Source organism: Onychomys torridus, chromosome 14, assembly GCF_903995425.1.
Source record: "Onychomys torridus chromosome 14, mOncTor1.1, whole genome shotgun sequence".
NCBI lineage: Eukaryota > Metazoa > Chordata > Mammalia > Rodentia > Cricetidae > Onychomys > Onychomys torridus.
Genome location: NC_050456.1, coordinates 49184467 through 49205199, shown reverse-complemented (window position 1 = coordinate 49205199; position 20733 = coordinate 49184467). Strand labels below are relative to the sequence as shown.

The 20733-nt window shown below is 50.5% G+C and overlaps 1 protein-coding gene across 2 annotated transcripts in view; it reads right to left on the bottom strand.

Moving 5' to 3' along the window:
* Positions 1-779: 779 nt before the first annotated feature.
* Positions 780-20733, bottom strand: part of Galnt16 (polypeptide N-acetylgalactosaminyltransferase 16) — a 75594-nt gene continuing 55640 nt past the window's right edge. For both annotated transcript variants that reach the window (XM_036205971.1, XM_036205970.1), the window contains 6 exons: positions 17474-17600; positions 15147-15239; positions 13649-13732; positions 7213-7354; positions 6507-6632; positions 780-2992 (listed from right to left, as the gene is read on the bottom strand). In XM_036205971.1, the coding sequence (XP_036061864.1) occupies positions 2855-2992; positions 6507-6632; positions 7213-7354; positions 13649-13732; positions 15147-15239; positions 17474-17600 (710 nt within the window). In that variant the 3' untranslated portion in view covers positions 780-2854. The remainder of the gene's footprint in view (positions 2993-6506; positions 6633-7212; positions 7355-13648; positions 13733-15146; positions 15240-17473; positions 17601-20733) is intronic.

Genomic DNA, 20733 nt, shown 5'->3' with positions numbered 1-20733 from the left:
CAACACTCTGGTCTGTCCACTGCAGTTTATTTTTGTTGTTGTTTTTGTTTGTTTGTTTTGGTTTTTTGAGACAGGGTTTCTCTGTGTAATAGTCCTGGCTATCCTGGAACTTGCTCTGTAGACCAGGCTGGCCTCAAACTCATAGAGATTCACCTGCCTCTGCCTCCTGCGTGCTGGGGATTTCCACTACAGTTTGTACGCACACTGAGTCAGTACTTATTTTTATCTGGGTAAGGTCAACTTCTGATGAGAGAAAAGGTGGAGTTTGTCTATTGGTTTCCATGGAAACTGTTAGGTAGAGCATCTGCTACCTGATCAAGCAAGCCCAGGCTGGCGGGACTCTTCTAGAATGATGTCGCTGTTTTTACCCAGGAAGGCCATCATGTCCGAATGTTTTCCTGTGTTCCGAGCAGGAGGAAGGGTGGGTCTGAGGGACTCGGATGGCTCCCAGGGAAGCAGAGAGAATTGTTGAAAGGTAAGCATGGCGGGATGGCCATATCTATTCTCAGAAGCCTTTGTGTTTCTATTTCTAAGCAGCGACAGGGCCTGTGTGATGAAGCACGGAACTTGGGCTCAGCCTGACACTGCTTCCTGGGTCCCAGCTTGCCCCAGTAGCAAGGCCACTTGCTGGCTCCCCTCAGAACAACTGTGTCAGGGACAGGAGAGAATTCCCCTTGCATGTTCGCTTTCCTTCACTCTTACAGGACAGGGACCTGATTCCCCTCAGGCCGTGGAAGCGAGTTGAATGCTTACGGACTCAGAAGTAAAGGCACCGGCCATGTGGACATGTAAGAAGTGGTTTTATTCCAGGTGTGTTTCATAAAGACAGTGTCCCCCGGGACGGCTTAGTGGCACATGCTTTGGTCAAGAAGAAAAGCAAAAACAGATTTGGACCGAGTCCCCACAACAGAGAGCCGACAAGTGCAGAGTCTGGTCCTACCACAGCAAACGGGGAGAGGCTTCTCAAGGCTCAGCAGCCTTCAGTACATTCACAGCGAGAAGCCCGGGTTCCCGAGCCCAAGGTCCACGCTGGAGCAGAGCCCAAGTCTCTAGGGGAAAGCCTCTACCTTGGCCCCAGTTCTGCCCCTTACTTTGGCAGGAGGATTCCCAGGGGTTCGGGGGGGATCCCAGGCCAGTCCTGCAGAAAGCAGTGTATGAGACATTGTAACAGGACGGGCTGAAGCTTGGTCACCACAGGGAGAGGCCCCTGGGCCAAGCCCAGGGTGCACACATATTTGGCACAGAACTGCTGACAGGATGCTGGTGAGAGCCAACGGGGGAGGAGACTGCTGGAGAAACCTTCCAGGGCTGGTACTATAAACCAGGTACTTGGCTCCTATCATCTGGCGGTGGACAAGCCAAGCACAGCAGGGAGGGTGATGGGGGCCATCGATGCAGAGAGGTGTCAGGAAGCACTCATTAGGAGCAGAGGATCTGATCCTTTGGAAACCAGGAAGCAGGGGAAATCCAGGCTCCACCCCCACCTAGGAAATTGCACATGTACGTACACATGCCATATTGGGGGGATTTCTAGACTTTCTGCAGTCTGTAGATTCCTTATGAATGTGTGACTATCTGGTCTCTGAAAGAAAGACTGGGTGCTCCTAGGGGTAAGAGTGGCCTCCTTAGGCTGCCTTGCTTTGGGAGGAAGACCCCAAGAGTTCTGGTGACCAACAGTCTTTTACCCAAGATTATACCGTGTAAGCCAGTGGTAGGGAGGCAGCCAGGATTCCAGGATGATATCAGTGTGTGTTCTTTGTGTTCTCAGCAGTGAGAGAGAAGAGAGCAAGGAATTCTCTACACAGACAGGACCCACTAGCCATCTTCACAGCCCACTGCAACAGCTGGCCTTTAGAGAAGGGTCTGAGCGTGAGGTTTGGCCTGGGTGACTTAGTTCCTACTGATTAGGAAATGATTATACTCCAGGAAGGGGTCCAAATCTGGCCAGCCACCATGCCCCATGAGGCTGTGCTTACAGAGGCAATGACCTTTGAAAAAGTAGGGGTCCAAACAGTGAAATGAGTGAAAATGAGGGTATTCTAGGGTGTATGGCCAGGACCAGTTAGTGCAGGCAGGGTACCAGCTGGTCATAAAGGCCTAAGTGTGAGATCTTGGCCTGACTGACGGTTAAACAGAAGTGGAGTCTGCTTAATAAATTATGCCCCAGATCCCTCTGCAGCCTCTTGCTAAGAATATGGCCACCTAGAGGGGCTGCAGGTGTATGTTGGACTTGGGGCCTGGATCTAGCAAAGCATGGACAGGATAATGTCTTGGAAAGAGACCTCATTTTTTTCTGATACTCCACGCTGTGTTCTTTGAATCCCCACCCTCTTCTCCCAGGATGCATCCCTCCCTCACCCACCCACTGGACTGAGCCCCTCAACCCTTCCTGGCTTCTAGCTGCCCCCACCTTCAGCCTCTTCACACACGCTACCACCCATCCTTTTGTGCTGACCTCAGGCTAGCCCTGTGACCCAACTTCGCCCCTCTGTAGGCTTTCTATCCTTGTCCCTACGAGGCAACAAGGGGAAGGTCCACACACCACTGTCTGGGGCTCCCAAAGGGCCAAGGGAGAAGACAAAGGGCCAGGAGCATCTGCCGAGTCTCTGCCCAGGAGAGCTGCACACTAACCATCTCTGCTCCCAGAGCAAGACTGGGGTGGCACAGGGGACATGGAGCATGCCCCCACACCCTCCCTGAACGAGCTTGGGAGAAATGCACGCGGTAGGGGTGTGTACTGATGATCCAGTAGAAATGTGAAGAGATGGGAAACAGCCCGCTTGACACTCCCCCACCCTAACCCCCTCCAGTCCCCAAGTCTCATGCAGAAGGTACAGGAGGCTGGGGGCCACCATCATGTGTGTGGCAGCAGTTCCCATTGCTGGGCCTGGGCATCTGCCTGACACTTGCTGGTCACCAGCTGGGCAGGCTTTGTCTCCAGGCAGAGGCCGCTGACGGAATGCTGGATGAAAGATCCTTTCCTTCTCCATTTCTGGGTAGAAGGGAGAGGGGAGAGGAAGAAGAAAACCATTAAAAAATAACAATTACATGAGCTGGGGGTGGGGCTCAGTGATACAGTGCTTACCCAACATACCCAAGGCTGCAAGCTCTACGCCCAGCACAGGGCCAAAAAGTAGTTTGTACCTTCATTTCATGTGCACATACATAATACTGCATATGCCTAGGACACACCACACTCATTTATTTGCTATGTGTGTGTGTAACTGTGTGCATATGTGTTTCCTGCCCAGGTGTGTGAGCTTGTGCATTTGCAGAGGCCAGAGGTTGATGGCAGCTGTCTACCTCCATTTTTCTCTTATTTTTCCATACAGGGTATTTCACTGAACATGGAGCTTATTGATTCAGCTAGACGGGCTGGTCAGCAAGCCCCAGGGGTTCCCCCTGGGTTCTCCTCCCCAGTGCTGAGATTATAGGCTGCACCTGGCCTTTTATGTGGGTGCTGGGGACCCAAACCTCGGTTTTCGTGATTGTACAGCAAACACTTTTAGTCTCTGAGCTGCCAACTCTCCAGCTGTCCTCCCCCACCCCCATCTAAAGCAGTGACCCTCTCCAGGGCGCTCACTTCTGTAGTACAGCACACAGTTACTATACAGATCGAAGGGAGCAGTGCTGCCCATGAGCTGTGTATTTTATTCGACTTGCATTTAAAACCCAGCTTAGCTCTCGCATAAAAATCTGCATTTCCAGTTGCTCTTTGGAGACCAGGCCCAGTTCTGTGGGTTAGCTGGGCTGGGGCTCCCCCTGCTCTCTGCTTCAGGCAGAGCTCTCATTCTCCAGCTGCGCAGAGTCCTAACTTGGTCTTGGCTTTTCTCCCCTGGCAGCTCCCTCCCCTAGTTAGTGAGCCCTGGCCTAGGTGAATCTCTTCTCGGTGGGATAAAAAGGTTTTCGTCTTCCTGCCTGGCCGGGCCTACAATCATGAGTCCTAGCCCCTGTCCCCTCAAGTGGGAAGTGGCCGCCACCTCTGCAGTCACGCTCATGAGTGTGGTGAGACCAGGAGTCCTCATTACAGGGATCTTAGCGTTTCCTTCTCCCAAGTTTGACAAGGGGAGGGGAGGAAGTCATCCCCATAGGACATTGCAGAAGATGACACAGGTAGAGGATGGTGTGTTATCTGGAATATGGGGAAAGGATGAGAGGCCCGGGTTTCAAGGTTGGGAGGGGATTGAATAGCAACAGACGTTTTGGTTTTTGCCCACTTCCGTGCAGATACATCCCTTTTCTTATATCCACCTCACCTTCCTAAGAGGCAACAGAGCTCAGGACCATGGAACTGGAGCCCACAGAGCTCCGAGGGAGACAGTGTTCTTGGAAATTGGGCTTAGCTCCTCCATGTGCACACCTCATTTCCAGTTCCTCTTTGGATACTGGGCTGCTTTGACAGCCTCTCACATTTAACTCCATTGGCCAAACCCCTAACAATGTCAAGCTGGAAATACTATGGCCTCTTCTCTCCCAGGAGAAGGGGAGGGGCCTCCCCTGGCCCGTGTGGCTCAGGCTCAGTCTTGGCACCTAGCTCTCAGTCATGTGGTGGGTGGCTGCTCCTTCCACCTCTTTTCCAGCTTCCATGGGAGCTGAACCATGCTCCCTTCTTCTCTTCTTGCACATGATCTGTACATTCCTTGGCACATGCCCGTGATGGGCAAATGAATAGCCCGCTGGTAGAATTCTTCCGCTCAGAACTACTAGCCAGCCTTTCTCACTAGCTCTCCCAGCCACTCCATTCTGAGCCTGTGCAGACACAGGGCAGGTTCAGGCACTCTCCTGGCCCCGGTTTGCAGATTCCTCTGGCAGTGCAGCAGCCCATTCTTGTATGAGAGAGGGACCTGGGCAATGGCTGAACTGGAACCTCTGACTATTATTGCACAATGCCTAACTCTCAGGAACCTCGAGGACACGTGAAGCCCAGCTGGCTTTGGTTAGAATCAAGGCCCATTTGGGACCTGGAAGGAAAGCCCGGAGTCCACAAGGTACTGATACTGGGAGAGCTGTTCATGTGTCCTCCACGGTGGTGAGAGAGGCATGATACCCAGAGTGTGGGGAGGTGGGGGGGGGGGTGGGGGGCAGGGGGCCTAGCAGGGCTTGTGGGAACACAACACACACAGCTTGTGAACATATGGGTCCTGGGGACCAAACTCTGGTTGTTGGGATTGGCAGCAAGCGCCTCTCCAATCCACAAAGTGCTTTTACAGAGAAGTATTTGAGTGAGGGCTGCCTGGGCAGACACTGAGAAGCTCTGTCCTGAACAGAGGTGTTAATGGGCTCAAGGATTCCCCCTCAGGATGGGGTCTAGGCTCCAGCTGAAGGGCAGACTGCACCAGCCCCACTACAGACAGGAAAGAGCAGAGGTCGAGCTGTCTGAAAGCTAGCGGAAGCGGCCAGCCAGTCCAGAAAGCAGGCTATAGAGCGCTTCCTCACCTCTCCCACCCTGACTCCATACAGAAAGGCTGGAAGGAGAGAACCTGGCTGCTTTTCCAGAACAGCATAGCAAACTTCCACTCATTCCCAAAGACAGAACTGGCCCAGGCAAACAGAAGAAGCGTGGGAGGGAAGCCCCCCAGGCTGGGTCCGAGAGCCAGGCCCCGCCCTCACTCTTTGCATGACGTTCAGCAGGCTGTGTTACAGAGGGGTGGGCGTGGAAAGGACCGCAGCTGTCTTGGGTCCCATGCTCTGGGGAGCAGGGAGCCCTTTAACCTGGATGAGTGCCACAGTGAAGAGAGGAGCTGACTCCAGAAACCTAGCGTTTAGTGCTCTGTCACTAGCTGCTGCGTGCCCCCGGACAAGTGACAACATTTTTCTGGGCATCAGTTTTTGCTCCCACAAGTAAGCCTGAGCTATTTCTTAGGACACATCTGAGGCTAGTCCAGTGAGCTTGTAAATCACTGTATGTGGACCTCAGATTCCCAGTCAGCCAGCAGTCAAGAAATCCTTGTTAAGTTTTGGCTTACGTCTGTGGCCTTAGGAGTCACACTGACCTGGGTTTGAATCCTGGCTAGTTCTGCCGTTTCCCAGCTGTGGGAGCTGACAGCCTGTGTCTAGGGAGCCCTGGCTCACTCACTGCACAATCTGCTAGTTGAGAATTATCTTACCAGGTAGCTGGGGCGGGGTGGGGTGGTGGGGGATGTTATGGGATGACTGTCGGTGTGAAATGTCTAGCAGTTTGGGAGTCAGCTAGCTCTTATTTGATGAGCTTTGTGGTTGTGGTCAAAGGCTGGGCAAGCAGCATCAACAAGACAAATTGCTCCCACCCTCAGACGGGCAGGACTAATGTTAAACAAACACTTAGCCGCAATGTCTGCTCATGAGTGAAATGATATGCTGGACCCAGATGATGCCAGAGGCTCCTCGGATCCTCATTCTAGAGGGTTTATCTGAGAGTACGTGCCTCAAGATGGGACTCCCTGCCGCCCCCGCCGGTCAGTGCCTCCCATCCCTGCTCAGTGTCCCTGGGGGCTATTGGCCCTCTGTGCCTGGAGGTGGAGGCTTACCTGTTTGCCTTCTTTAGGGCTGCACGCTTGCAGTATTACTGGGGATCCAGGAGAGGACATTAAGGTGGAGGTGGCAGCCAGACATTTCCCTTGCTGCTGGATGAGGTGTTCGCTGAACAGCCATGCCTGCAAGACAGGGAACGGACAGCTCTGGCTGGACAGATGTGGGCAGACAAGTGGTTAGGCAAAGAGACCGGGGACTTTCTCAGACATTTTTCACAAATAGCTGTAGAGGTGAAGGGGGGTATTCATCAGACAGTTTCAATCTTGGCTTCATGTTTGAAAACTGTTCCCAATCAAGTATTAGGATGAGGAAGCTCAGCTGGGACCGCCCAGAAGGTAGTCAAGGAGGCTCCAAGGGATGCTGGAGAGAGGGAAGAATGAAGGGACATTGGACTCAGCTAGGTCCACCACGGGGTGACGTGGGTGTGGCACTCATGCATTTGCTCTGGAGACCCACAGCCCATCACACTCACCCGAGCTGTACTTCAGCACAGAACTAGGCAGCATCTCTTCTACAGAAGAGGAAGTGAGGGGACACAGGGTTGGAAAGGAATGGGCATGTGGTGGGGGGCAAAGTGTGAGGAGCCCTGGGAAGCAAGCTTATGGAGGATGCAGACAGAGAGAACAACAATGAAGAGAGAGAAATCCTAATCCCACTCCTGTCCTGTTCTTAGCGCTTACTCGAGAGCCCTAAGCACCTTACCTGGGCTGGTGGAGGGCTCTTTGCAGACCCTCTGCAGATCCCCATTCCAAGCAGGAGGTCACCAGCTGTGTTGGGGCCCTGGGATTCTAAGCAGTTGACGCCTTGTTTAATGACACCAGGGAGCACTTCCTTCACTGGGACACTGAGGAGAAAGGCAGTTGTCAGGCCGCTCCTCGGCTCACACCAGCTTACCCACCCCCTTCCTCCAGAGGGCAGCACATGGTCACTGAGGGCTCTGACTGGCAGGCCTGGCTGTGGAGGTAGAGGGAAGGGGGTATGGAGGGTATGGGGGATTGCTAGGGGTGAGCAGGGTTGTAAGAAGAAGAAGGAGCCTCCGCTCTAGTAGGTTTTTATGGGAGTCCCAGGGGCTCCGTTAGATGCCAGGCCTGAGACACAGGGGACCCCGAGAGGACACTCAGGCCTGACTCGCAGGACTCCTCAGCCCAGAAGCTGATAGCTGGGAACCTAAAGGTGACATCAACACCCAATCTCAAAACAACAGAGAAAGAATGATTTTGGGGTGGATAACTTGAAATACCCAAACATGCAAATATGTTCAGTGTCACGATAATTAAAGAATGCATGTTAGAGAGCAATTACTACTTGTTTCTCAGACATTTGTGTGTGAGAATGTGTATGTATGTGTGGTTTTTTTGTTTTTTTTTTAAGCTGAGGATTGAACCCAGGGCCTTGGGCTTGCTAGGCCACTGAGCTAAATCCCCAACCCCGTATGTGTGTTTTAAACAATGCCTGTGAGGCTGTGTGTCCCTACTCCACCAGCTGAGAGCATAAATTAGTTACACTCTGGGAAAGCAGTATGGAATTAAGCATCAAAGTCCTTAAAATGGGCATGCCTTTGACCTAAGAATTCCAGTTTAAGAATTTTTTTTTTAAAGATTTATTTATTTATTATGTATACAGTGTTCTGTCTACACGTATCCCTGAAGGCCAGAAGAGGGCGCCAGATCTCATTATAGATGGTTGTGAGCCACCATGTGGTTGCTGGGAATTGAACTCAGGACCTTTGGAAGAGCAAGCAGTGTCCTTAACCTCTGAGCTATCTCTCCAGCTCCAGTTTAAGAAATTTATCCCATGGGGAGAGGGGGTCCTGGAGAGATGGCTGGCTCAGCAGTTAAGAGCACCAGCTGCTCTTCCAGAGGACCCAGGTTCAATTCCCAGGAGCTCACAACTGTCTGTAACTCCAGTTCCAGGGATCTGACACTCTCACACAAACATACATGCAGGCAAAATACCAGTGCATACAAAATAAAAATAAATTATTAAAAAAGGAGAACTCGTTTGCTGTGGATATCGCTCTGTATAAATAAAATGCTGTTTGGCCAGTGGCCAGGCAGGAAGTATAGGCAGGACAAGACAGAAGAGAATTCTGGGAAATGGAAGGCTGGGTGGAGAGACACTGCCAGCCGCTGCCATGAGAAGCAACATGTAAAGACACGGGTAAGCCACAAGCCACGTGGCAAAGTATAGACTAACAGAAATGGGTTAATTTAAGATAGAAGAAGTAGATAACAAGAAGCCTGCCATACAGTTTGTAAGCAATATAAGTTTGTGTGTGTTTACTTGGTTGGGTCTGAGCGTCTATGGGCCTGGCAGGTGAGAGAGATTTGTCCTGACTGTGGGCCAGGCAGGAAAACTCTAACTACACTCATTTTTTAAAAAAAAGAAGAAGGGGGTTGGGGATTTAGCTCAGTGGTAGAGTGCTTGCCCAGCAAGTGCAAGGCCCTGGGTTCGGTCCTCAGCTCCAGCCAAAAAAAAAAAAAAAAGTAGGAGGAGGAGAAGGAGAAGAAAGAAAGGAAGGAAGGAAGGGAAGGAAGGAAGGAAGGAAGGAAGGAAGAAAGAAAGAAAGAAAGAAAGAAAGAAAGAAAGAAAGAAAGAAAGAAAGAAAGAAAAGAAATTTATCCCATGGGAATAAGCTTGGTGTGTTCAAAGATATTTGTATCAGAATGACTGATACCGAAAGCATTGGACAGGGCTGGTTATCCAACCGACAGCTGGGATGCAGATACAACCACAGGATAGAAACCCTGCACCCATTGCAAACGACGGCAAAAGAAAACCTGAAAACACTGGCCCCGCTGCTGAGGCAGGCTTCAAGCTATCACATTATTAAAACATCTCATGTGCCAGGAGAATGCTTAAATACATGTACAAAAGGGGCACACACACTGATCACCTCTGGCCAGCAAACCTAAGGAGGCTGCCATCTCCAGCTGACACAGGCTTGAATACTTGGTTTGGGGAGGCCTGTGAATTATGCATCCATCACAAAGCAATAGAGCCAAGAGTGCTCAGAATCTGATCCCAGGCCTGATGCCTCCTGCTCCCTAGCACCTCTGTCCAGAGACAGCCTGGACCCTGGGAGGTGACATGTCTGCCATTCCTTGATGCGGAAACCCTTGGAGGATCTCAGCCACAGCAGGTCTCCCCCAGGCTGTTCAGGAGCCCATGGATCCTCAGAACTGACTTGCTCTCAGGGAGCCTTGGAGAGATCCCTTCACACACCCGGGACTCCGCTTCAGAACCAGAGTTGTTGTACAGGTCCAGAACAGAGGCTGCAACTGCAGGTCCCGGGCTGAATGTGGCCATCAGACACATTCCATCTGATCCACACAGAGGGGTTACTGCCACTTTTAGTCAGTGGGAAATTTAAAAATGAGGGGGCTGGCAAGATGGTTCATCAGGTAAAGGCACTTGCTGCTGCACCTGAGTTCTGTCCTAGGGACCCATGTGGTGGAAGGGAAGAACTGACTTCTGTAACTTGTCCCTATGAGTATCTAAGTCCCCACCCACATTAAATATATTAAGATATGTTTAAAGGCTTAAGGTGGCTCCGTTGAAGAAGCACATGCCACGCAAAGCAGCAAAGACCTATGTAAAGTACCCGTATAAAACCAGGTATGGTCACTTGTGTCTGTAACCCTAGTGCAGGGAGTGGGGAGAGATAGGCAGATTCTCAGTATGCTAGCCAGCCCTGCCAGTCTAGTCAACTGGTGACTCCCAAGGTCATGAGAGACCCTGTCTTAAAAGATAAGGTGGGGTCGGGCGGTGGTGGCGCACGCCTTTAATCCCAGCACTTGGGAGGCAGAGGCAGGTGGATCTCTGTGAGTTCGAGGCCAGCCTGGTCTACAAAGCGAGTTCCAGGAAAGGCACAAAGCTACACAAAGAAACCCTGTTTCAGAAAAAAAGAAAACAGAAGAAAAAAAAAAAAAAAAAGATAAGGTGGAACAAAACAGCAGAAGACATCCAGCTCTGACCTCATTTCCACCCACATCTGCATGCACTTCTGAGTGCATACACACACACACACACACACACACACACACACACACACACACACACAGAGAGAGAGAGAGAGAGAGAGAGAGAGAGAGAGAGAGAGAGAGAGAGAACAATTAAATTAAAACCTTTAAGGCCACAGAGCAAAATCTGAGTCCATAGTCTCTTTAAAAATGGGGAGATCAGGCCCCCTGACCCTGAGCTGGCACTCCAGCAACACCCTCTGTCCGAGGGGCAGCAGCACTCCCCGCTACTCACCCTACCGCTTGGCTGGCTCCCCGCTCCCCTCCCCCCCCCAGCTGAGGACCCGGGGCCTTGCCCAGGGCCTTGCGCTTGCTAGGCAAGCAGTCTACCACTGAGCTAAATCCCCAACCCCAATTGGCTGGCTTTCATGGCCCATCTGATGCTGGAACGAGCCAGGCTTGCAGCTCCTCCTAGAAAAAGTTTCACCCTCTCTGCAAAGACAGAGCTGCCTTCCAGGGCCTTGGAGCATTGCGCTCCAGGAGAGCACAAGGAGCTTCAAGGGGTGCAGGGTCCTTCTGATCCCCCTCTGCTCTTCTGCCCACTCCCCATTGCTTAGGGACATGTGTCAGCTGGTCAGCTGTCAGAGGTGAAGGGGCACTGGCCCAGTGGGGCTGCCCAGTGAAGCTTGTTGGGCAGTGGTGTTGAGAGCAGATGAAGGGGCTGGAGAGATGGCTCAGTGGTTAAGAACACTTGCTGCTCTTCCAGAGGACCCAGGTTCAATTCCCAGCACCCATACGGCAGCTCACAACTGTCTATAACTCCAGTTCTAGGGCATCTGACACCCTCACAGCAATGCACATAAAATAAAGTTAAATAAATTAAAAAAAAAAAAAAGAGCAGATGAAGCTCCTGTTGTGTTCTAGCTGGCCAAGATGGCAGTCCTCATCATTGTCCTCAGCTGCCCAGCAGAGCAAGCCAACCTGTCCTGTTTATGGGTGGTCCTCTGTGTTTCCCTCAGTGGCTTTCCTCTAAGCAGGGCTGCCATTGGACAGCACGACGCCTTTGGAGAAATAGCAGTAGCAGCCACTGCTCAAGTTGCCTGACTTCCACCTACTAGGAAGTGGTTATAGCAGACTATTGGGTTAGAACCCTTCCTGCCATCTGCTTGAAGTTATTGTAATGAGTCTACAATGGCCGCTGTGTGACTGGCACCTTAGGAAGGTGAGATTCAGTCTGCACTGCTGTTTGGGACAGTCCTAATAAATGTGATGGAGTAGCAGCTACTGAGGCCAGCTGAAGCTAGGCCTGGACACAGAGCAGAGCTGTGGCAGGGTTGCAGGCAGGCCTAACAAAGTGGAAGGTCCTTTATCCTGCTCAAATTTGGTGGTGACCACCTGAGATGTGCAGGCAATCTAAGGCTCCCCGGTGTGGAGGGGCATTGGCATCAATCTGACCCACCCCGGCCCCTTTTGACCTTTGAGCCCCCTAGATAGGAAGGAGCCATGGAAGGAATGGGAGAGAGGGGGGCATTTTCTCCTGATCGAACACTGCACACTTAATATGCCGCCCATCTTGGAATGGATCCAGGTTTAGGGTAGAGCACTTCTTCCTCTGGGGTGGAGTCCTGGGGTGTGGAGAGGAAGGACCCATTTCCATCTTCCCGGTCTCCCTTCCCATGGGCTCCTCAGCTCACGCTGACCTAGTGTCCAAAATGCCCTCCAAATGTAGGAACCTTGACATTGGGTAAAACACCGCTGCTCTCTCGTCCTCCACGGCTCAGAATCGCCACATGAATGAGCATATGCTCGCACTTCAAGATGCCCACTTGCTGCACTCTTCAGGCCATACTCCACACTTCTCAGCTAGGGGCCAGAGGGACTGAGGCTCCTCGGCTGCCAACTTGCTTCCAAAGAGGCTGGTGTAAGCTTGAATTGTTGTTGTGCTGGAATTTCTTAGAAATTTCCGGCAGTCGGTTGGGGCTTACTGCTTTCCAGGCAGACTGTATTTGGAACTTTGGAGTCGTATTATCTGGGTTCAGCATCGAGCTGTTTTCCAGGACTTGGCTGCAGCCTAACAGTGGGAACTTTGCAGGCAGTAGATATGCCCTCAGAGAACAGAAAAGAAGCTTCCCCCACTTGCAGAACTTGTAGGCAGCGAGGGGTGGAGTGTTCCAGAAAGCCAAGACAACATCAGGAGAAGAGAAACCAACAACAGGATGAGCAGGCTCCCCAGGGGACTGTTCTGGAGGAAGGGGGTTAACTCCAGACATTTATTTGCTCAAAAATATTCCTTTTAAAAGATGCTTAACCAGTGTCTTCTTTGTGATAGGCACTATTCTAGGGGCCAGAGGAGAGCCATGAACCCAACAGTCCATGGCTTCTACCTTGGTAGCTTCCAGTAGGAGGTGACACCAAATTAACCAGCTAGGAGTGTATGTGAGGTACGGATGTAGGTCCCAGAGGGATGCTGCTATCAATTTAGTGTTCAGACAAAGTGTCCCCAGGGAGGGTACAAATGAGTCAAAATCTGAAGAGGGCGAGGAAATAAACCATGTGACCAAGACACCAAAAAGAGAATTTAGACTCAGAAGAAGGAACCTGTGTGGCCCACTCCCTGTCACAGTCATGGCCCTTTCTTACCTCCTTCAGCTCCCTTCAGAGCCCACACAGCCACAACCCTATTTGCATTTTGCTCCCTCTTTGCTAGAACAAACATTTCTCTGTGCTTTTTTGGTCTCTGTGATTACATACTAATGGATGCATAATATTTGTTCAAATAGCTGTACCAGTGATCCACTGGGCCAGCCTAAGTGTTAGCCGCATCTCATTTTCCCCCAGCAGCCTGGCTCAAAGGGTCTGCGGTCAACAGCGCTGTGCTCGGATGACTTTATCTCCTTGGGATGAGCTTCCAGCAGAGAGAGAGCAGGGTCAAAGGTGATAAAAGCAGCGTGGCCTCAACTGCATAATGCAGGGTTGTTTTCCTAGGGAGACAATATCCATTTCTAGTCAGGCAGCCAGTCTGGTAAAAATGCTGCCGCATCACGCCTGACTGATAACTTGTGGTAACGCTGCCTCTGTTCCCTCAGAGCCTTTGAGGGGAGATGAACTCTCGGCAGCTGAAGGGTGCAGACTCGGGGTATCACTGGTCCCCAGCCCCGGAAGGGGGCTGTACTCACGTGAGCTCAGGATAGACATTCTCCAGGTACCAGCGGAAGGGCTTGCAATCCATCTTCTTCCTCTGCTCGATCCGTGTGGCCACACTGCAGGGAAAGACAAAGCCAGGGAAGGGCCGAGACGTGAGGAGGAAGACCCCGAGGGACCACAGAGGGAGACTAGGCCCCACTTCCCACATATCTCAATACTAACATCTGACGTGAACACTTGGGTCTCCTGTATCTCCTGTGTCCTCTTTTTAATTCCGGCTGAGCTCACAGAGGCCACACTTCACCCTCAGCCTCTTACTCCTAGAGACTCCTGTTAGCATGTACAAACTTTTCTCATTTTTTTGCAGAGGGTAGAGGATTTCATCAACTTCCAGTTTAGGAGATAGGGTCTAATGTGAACATCTTTCCAGAGTTGGCAGGTCACAACCTTCTGATGTACCACTGGGACATGCGCCTCAATCTCCTCACCTTACTCAGCTACACCAACCGCAAAGGCCACTGAGGACCTGGGTAACCACCTATCTAAGTAAACTGGGACTCCACTACTGACCTTGGGTTTTTGTAAGGATCAAGAGGGGACATGGGGTGCTTAGCCGAGGGGAGATCCTCAGTAAATGCTAAAGAAATGCTTTGTGGCTTGCTTTTTTGCATTTTAAGAATAGATAGAGGGGGTGGGGATTTAGCTCAGTGGTAGAGCACTTGCCTAGCAAGCGCAAGGCCCTGGGTTCGATCCTCAGCTCCAAAAAAAAAAAAAAAAGGAATAAATAGAAATAAACAGAGGAGGGATGATTCATTTGCAATTGATCACTGACAATGTTTTCAAACTTTTCTGATGACATTAACTAGGTCAGCACACCTCACATCCTCCCACGGCTACACAGGCCGAGGACACACGAGTGGGTGCACAGCCATACACAGTGAAATGAGTTTCATAAAACAATACTTACCGAAGACTGCAATTAACTCTGATTTCTAGTCTGTTCAGCACTAAGCTCATCTGTGGTGTCTTTCTCACCCTTTTGTGAAAATGCTGATAATGATTCACTAAATTGGTTTCATAATCCATCTGCATTTTCAAAATCCTTTAAACCAGACAGTGGTCATCACAGGCCATCACAGGAAAGCAGGCTGACAGACCTCAGGTTTGGATGGGTGTGGTGGCACCCCTGCACTGTCCTTGGCAGACAACTCTGTCATAAGTACTCCCCCAGACGCTGCTGTTCCTGAAGGCAGCTCTGAATGGGCTGCACTTTAAACCGTTGTGGAGAAATTTCTCTTCTTATCTCTCTCTAGGCAGTATGTAGGACCAGAGTCTTGGATCAGGGTCTAGTCCATGCATCACACTCCCTTCCAGAGTCCAGAGAAGCCAGAAGAGCCAGGACTCGGTTACTAGGGAGACTGAATGGTCTCCCATTCAGTCCAGTGTGTGCTGTCAGTGTGTACCTACTTCATATTTGCTGGGCTATGCAAACGTGACTAGAGGGAGGCAAATGGGATTGGAGGGACCCACCTGCCAAAGGCCTTCCCAATGGCCGAGGGCCGGGCCTCATAGTAGTATTGCTTGTATTCATCCATCCATACCTCTGCAGTACGCTTTGTATTCCTAAAAGCAGGGAAAGCAAAACCAAATTACCAGAGAGGGGAAAGAGAGGAGGTAGGTTCTTACATTTTTCAGACGTGGTGCTGGGGCCTGAACCCATGGCCTCATGTCTGCTAGGCAGGCATTCTGCCAGTGAGCTGTAACCACAGACCTCTTTTTACTTTTATTGAGATATGGTCTCAGTTAGCTACCTGAGCTGGTCTTGAACTCAGTCTGTAGCCCTCACAGGCCTTGAAACTTCAATCCTGCCTTCGCCTTTTTTTTTAAGTAGCTGGGACTACAGGCCTGTACTATCAGGACCAGCTGTTTGTCGGTGAACAGTGTACACTTAAGAAAAAGAAGATGAGCTCCGTGCAGTAGAGAGCAACGGGGATGCCGGCAATCCAGGCAAACAACAGTGGCTGGGGTGCAATGCATCACCACAGTTGGTCTGGAGGGTGATGTGTCAGGACCTGTGACAGGCTCTCCACTCAAAGGAATCTCTTCTATTGCAAGATCTGTTATGTGCAAAAAAGGACACACACAAGAATAGTTGCTTAAGAAAATACTGGCAGCAAAACAAATGCCCTTCAGTTGGAAAACGTTTCTATACATTGAGGCAGCCTTGAAAAGAACACCAGGGTTAGTGATACCGGAGAAAGGGTGGCTGTGGTATTGTGCCAGAGAGGCATGCCGCTGGAAGAGCGTATGACGGCAACCTGCCAACACAAATCCACGGAGGGCGGGGGTCTCCATACACAAACCACACGTGAGAACAACATGATAGTGCAGCAACCTACTAAGATCAGGTACTTCTAGTGAAAGGCTTTAATGCTAAGGATACCAGTAGTCGCATTGGAAGAGATGAGTGGGCAAATGGGAGAGAGAATGAGTAGAGACGACTTTCACTTTCTTCTGGGATCCTATAAAGAATAATTACTGCGGGCTGGAGAGGTGGCTCAGAGGTTAAGAGCACTGCTTACTCTTCCAAAGGTCCTGAGTTCAATTCCCAGCAACCACATGGTGGCTCACAACCATCTGTAATGAGATCTGGCGCCCTCTTCTGGCCTGCAGGGATATTGTGCAGACAGAACACTGTATACATAATAAATAAAAAATCTTTTTTTAAAAAAAGAATAATTATCACAATTATGTGATACATAAACAACATCTGCTTGTAAAAGTTGGTGTTGGTCCTGCTTGAGTGTTTGCACTAAGTCTATATGACTTTTACTATAAAAATGGGATGTCAGGGGGCTAGACAGGTGGCTTGTTGTTCTCATGGAGGACTTGGGTTCAGTTCCTAGCACCCACATGGTGGCTCATAACTATCTGGAACTCTAGTCCAGGGGATCTGGCACCTTCCTCTGGCGCCCTCAAGCACCAGGAATTAACAGGGTACCCCTACATACATTTGAGCAAAACACACACACACACACACACACACACACACACACACACACACACGTGTGTGTGTGTGTGTGTGTGTGTGTGTGTGTGTGTGTGTGTATAAATGGGGTGAGATGCCAGGTGTGGTGGCATATGGCATTAATCCCAGCACTCAGGAGACAGAGGCAGGTGGATCTCTGTGAGTTCGAGGCCAGCTTGGTCTACAGAGCGAGATCTAGGACAGCCAAGGCTACACAGAGAAACTCTGTGTTGAACGCCCCCCCCCAAAAAAAAATGAGGTGGGAGAAAGCAAACAAAACTTTCAATCACTCGTTGATTAGATGTGGAAAGCATTTCTCCAGCCTACGCAAGCCAGCCCAGCTGGACGAGGGGAAACAGGACCTTAGGAGGGGATGTATACTCAGGACAGTTCCTCTTCCACTCAACTCCTCCATCAGGACCATGGGTCACTGGATGGTCTTTCAGGACACTGCTCACTCTCCTGTGAGACCAAGTGTACTCTGTAGCTGGGAACACGCATACGCATAGTCAGGTACCGGGCCCAGTCTACGTGGGGCATTGAAAACCATGACCAACAATCGAGGGCCAATGAGAACAGCAATATATTGGTCACCTGACCATTTGTCCAAGACTTGTGGACAAGGCGAATCAAGACAAGAGAGACCTAAGGGCAATGCTCTACCCTCAGAAATGCCCCAAATATCAGACCTAGGGCAGCAAATGGAGAAACTGAGGCCTGAGATACAGGCTGGCAGCCCAAAGGAACATACATGGTGAATAACTAGCTGGGGGTGTCTAGAGTGAGGGAATCCCATGCTTCCTCCAGGGTATTTCCCATTAGAACCTACCTGATATAGGTGAGGGCATTGCCCTCAGGGAAATTGTAGGGGTGCCGCTTCCTGAAGACATGGCCCACCCGGCTGCAGGGTACAATCTCCAAGCTGCCACCGCACATCCATACCCTGAAGGAGAGTTCTGCAGGAGATGACAGTGTCAGGAGAAGGGGGAGGGTCCCTCCAGATGATGGCGGGAAGGGGATGGATTTCTTTCTCTTCGGTGTCTCCCTGAAGGTATATGCTGGGATGTAAGTTCTTGTGACAGATAAAATAGGGTGCTTACACTCCTTGTGCAAGCTCACATCATGTATGCATACATGCGTGTGCATATACATGGCACACACACACACACAGGAGAGCAGTGGAGAAAGCTTTGACGGAACAGAACACAGTCAGGAGATATGCACAAAACACAGCATCTTTTCTAGGTTATGTGTACAGGCTCCAGCCAGACACGAGTTAGGAAGACCATGCTTGCTGGGTGAATAGATCTAGCACCTGAGGGGCACCAATGGAACTTCAGCCTGCTCTAGCTGTACCAGGCTGGCCCAGGCCTGCCTCTAGGCTCAGGGAGTGTGCACCAGGCTACTCCTGATCTTCCTGACCTGCATTCCCTTCTGAAGGTAGTGGTAGAGTCATAAGTCATAAGTGACTGAAGTCCCCCACTGGTGTCAGAGATGCAAGAAGTGGCCACTCTGCTTCCCAGAGGGACATCACTTCTGTTTTCTACTTACCAGTCTCTTTTCCTCAACCCACCTGGCTGAGACTAGTATATCTTCTGACTTCCTACTTCCTTTATATTAATTCTCCATTTGGTACTGTGTAGTGCTAATGAAAGACCCCCCGGAGAGATCTCCCTTCAGGAGAGACCCCCGGCTCAATGAGCACGCAGCGACCACCGATCAGATGCAACAGCATGAGGTTTATTAAAACACAGGTACCTGGGGCAACCAAGCCTCTCGGAAGACCAGCGCGCCTCTGGGTTGGTGGGATGGGTTTTTATAGCAAGAAGCGCGGGAAAGCATTAGTCAAAGGGTTCTGATTGGATAGTTTAAACAAGGCGCGAATGGTTACAAAGCTCTGATTGGACAATTCAAGTGAGGCGCGAATAGTCAAAGGGTTCTGATTGGATAGTTTAAACAAGGCGCGAATGGTTCTGATTGGACAATTCAAGTGAGGCGCGAATATATAAGCATAAATCAAATGGGGCGTGGATTCAGGCTCAGGGCGGTTTGTGGGTTTCCTTGGTAACCAGATATGTGTGTCGACTCAACCCCTGTCTAGAATTCCAGCTGCTCTGGTTGCCTTCTAGCTGAATTCCTTTGTTCCCCTACGTGCCTCACAAGCTAGGGGGTTTGCACAACAGGGCAATGCTTATCGGCTATCTGGGCTGCGGTGGGGCCATTCTATTTCCTGGAACTGTCTTTTGTTCCCTTATAAGCCTTGCAAACATAGCATTCCTATAGGGGTGCCAGGGGGTCTTTCACTAAAATATCTCCTTCCTTGCAGAAAATCCAGTTTACAAAAAAAGAGGGGCTAGAGAGATGGCTCAGTGGTCACTTTCTGTTCTTAGGGGACTTGAGCTCGGTTCCCAGAACGCACATCAGGTGGATCACAATTGCCTATACCTCCAGCATCAGGGGATCTGATGTCCTCTTCTAGGTTGTTACACACACACACACACACACACACACACACACACACACACACACACAAATTTAAAAGAGAGAGAAAGAGAGGGTGATGCCAAACGTGGTGGCACACACCTTTAATCCCAGCACTCGGGAAGCAGAGGCAGGAGAATCTCTGAATTCGAGGCCAGCCTGGTCTACAGAGGAGATCCAGGACACCCAGGACTACACAGAGAAACCCTGTCTTGGGAAACCAAGAGGATGATAGTGTGAGACCCAGTGTGAAGCTCCACAGCTTCAGAATGGCTGTTCTGCTGTCACAGAAGGTCACTGAGAGGTACAGATGTTGGGTCTGGCTAATCTTGATGCGCCATGTTTATGTGCATGTTCTTTACAATAAAGCTTTTTGTTTTTGTTTTTTGTTTGTTTGTTTTTTTGTGACAGGGTTTCTCTGTAGCTTTGGAGCCTGTCCTAGACTAGCTCTGTAGACCAGGCTGGCCTCAAACTCACAGAGATCCACCTGCCTCTGCCTCCTGAGTGCTAGGATTGCAGGCGTGCACCACCACCGCCCGGCTACAATAAAGTTTTAATGGGGGGTTATGTGGTAGTCCCTGGACAGGCCCGGGGCTCTCACTGGTACGAATGCTTGGGTCCCTCCCAAAGACTAATACTGGCCATGGTAATATGGTTTCCTTAGGTCAGCCCATAAACTGCCAGACACCCACCCCCTTTCCCAGCCAGATCTGCAGCTAACCTCGGCAGCTGAGGTTTAGAATTGGGGCTAGATGACTAACTTTATTATGTTAGGGAGGACACCTCATTTCACTCAGCCCGTATGGTACATACGTGTTATAAATTAATACTATCTACAGTGGCGATGGCAGCATCAGTAACCACCATCCACTTTCTGAGCATGTATCATGTACCATGATGTAAATATCCGATTCTCACAGTAATCCATAAGTCAGACTATTATCGGTCTCTTCCTGCATTCTCCCCATCTCTCTCCTCTCCCTGTCTCCCTTCTCCCTCCTTCCTTTCTTCCTTTCTTTGTATTTTGAGATAAGGTCTTGCTGTACATGCCTGGCTAGTCTGGTATTCTCCATGCAGCCTGTAGTCCAGGCTGGCTTTAAACTCTCAGCAACCCTCCCGCTTCAACACCAGTGCTCGGATTACTGTGTGTCCATTTTTCCTTGTTTTATTTGAGGTGGGGTCTGTGTTGCTCAACCGGTCTTGAAGTCCTGAACTCAAGTAGTACTCCTGCCTCACCCTCCCCAGTGCAGAGACAGAAGTGCACATCATTGAACCCAGCTCTGTTTTTTTTTGTTGTTTGTTTGTTTTTGTTTTTAAGTCTCTCCAAGGCCACTGGATTACTAAATTGCAACATTGCAAAATAAAGTTCACACTCTGTCAAGCAAGCTTCACATCGTTTTCTTTATCTCTCTGACTTGTATGTGTGTGTGGCATGCATGTGTTTGCATCTGTGTGGGCACAGGGGTATAGGTGCATGTGCGTGTGCATGTGCGCGTGCATGTGCGCGTGCATGTGTGCATGGGGCCAGAGGCTGATGACCGCAGTCTGCCTCCACTGCTCTCCAACTTACTCACTAAGGCAGGGGTTCTCGCTGTTACAGCTCCTGGA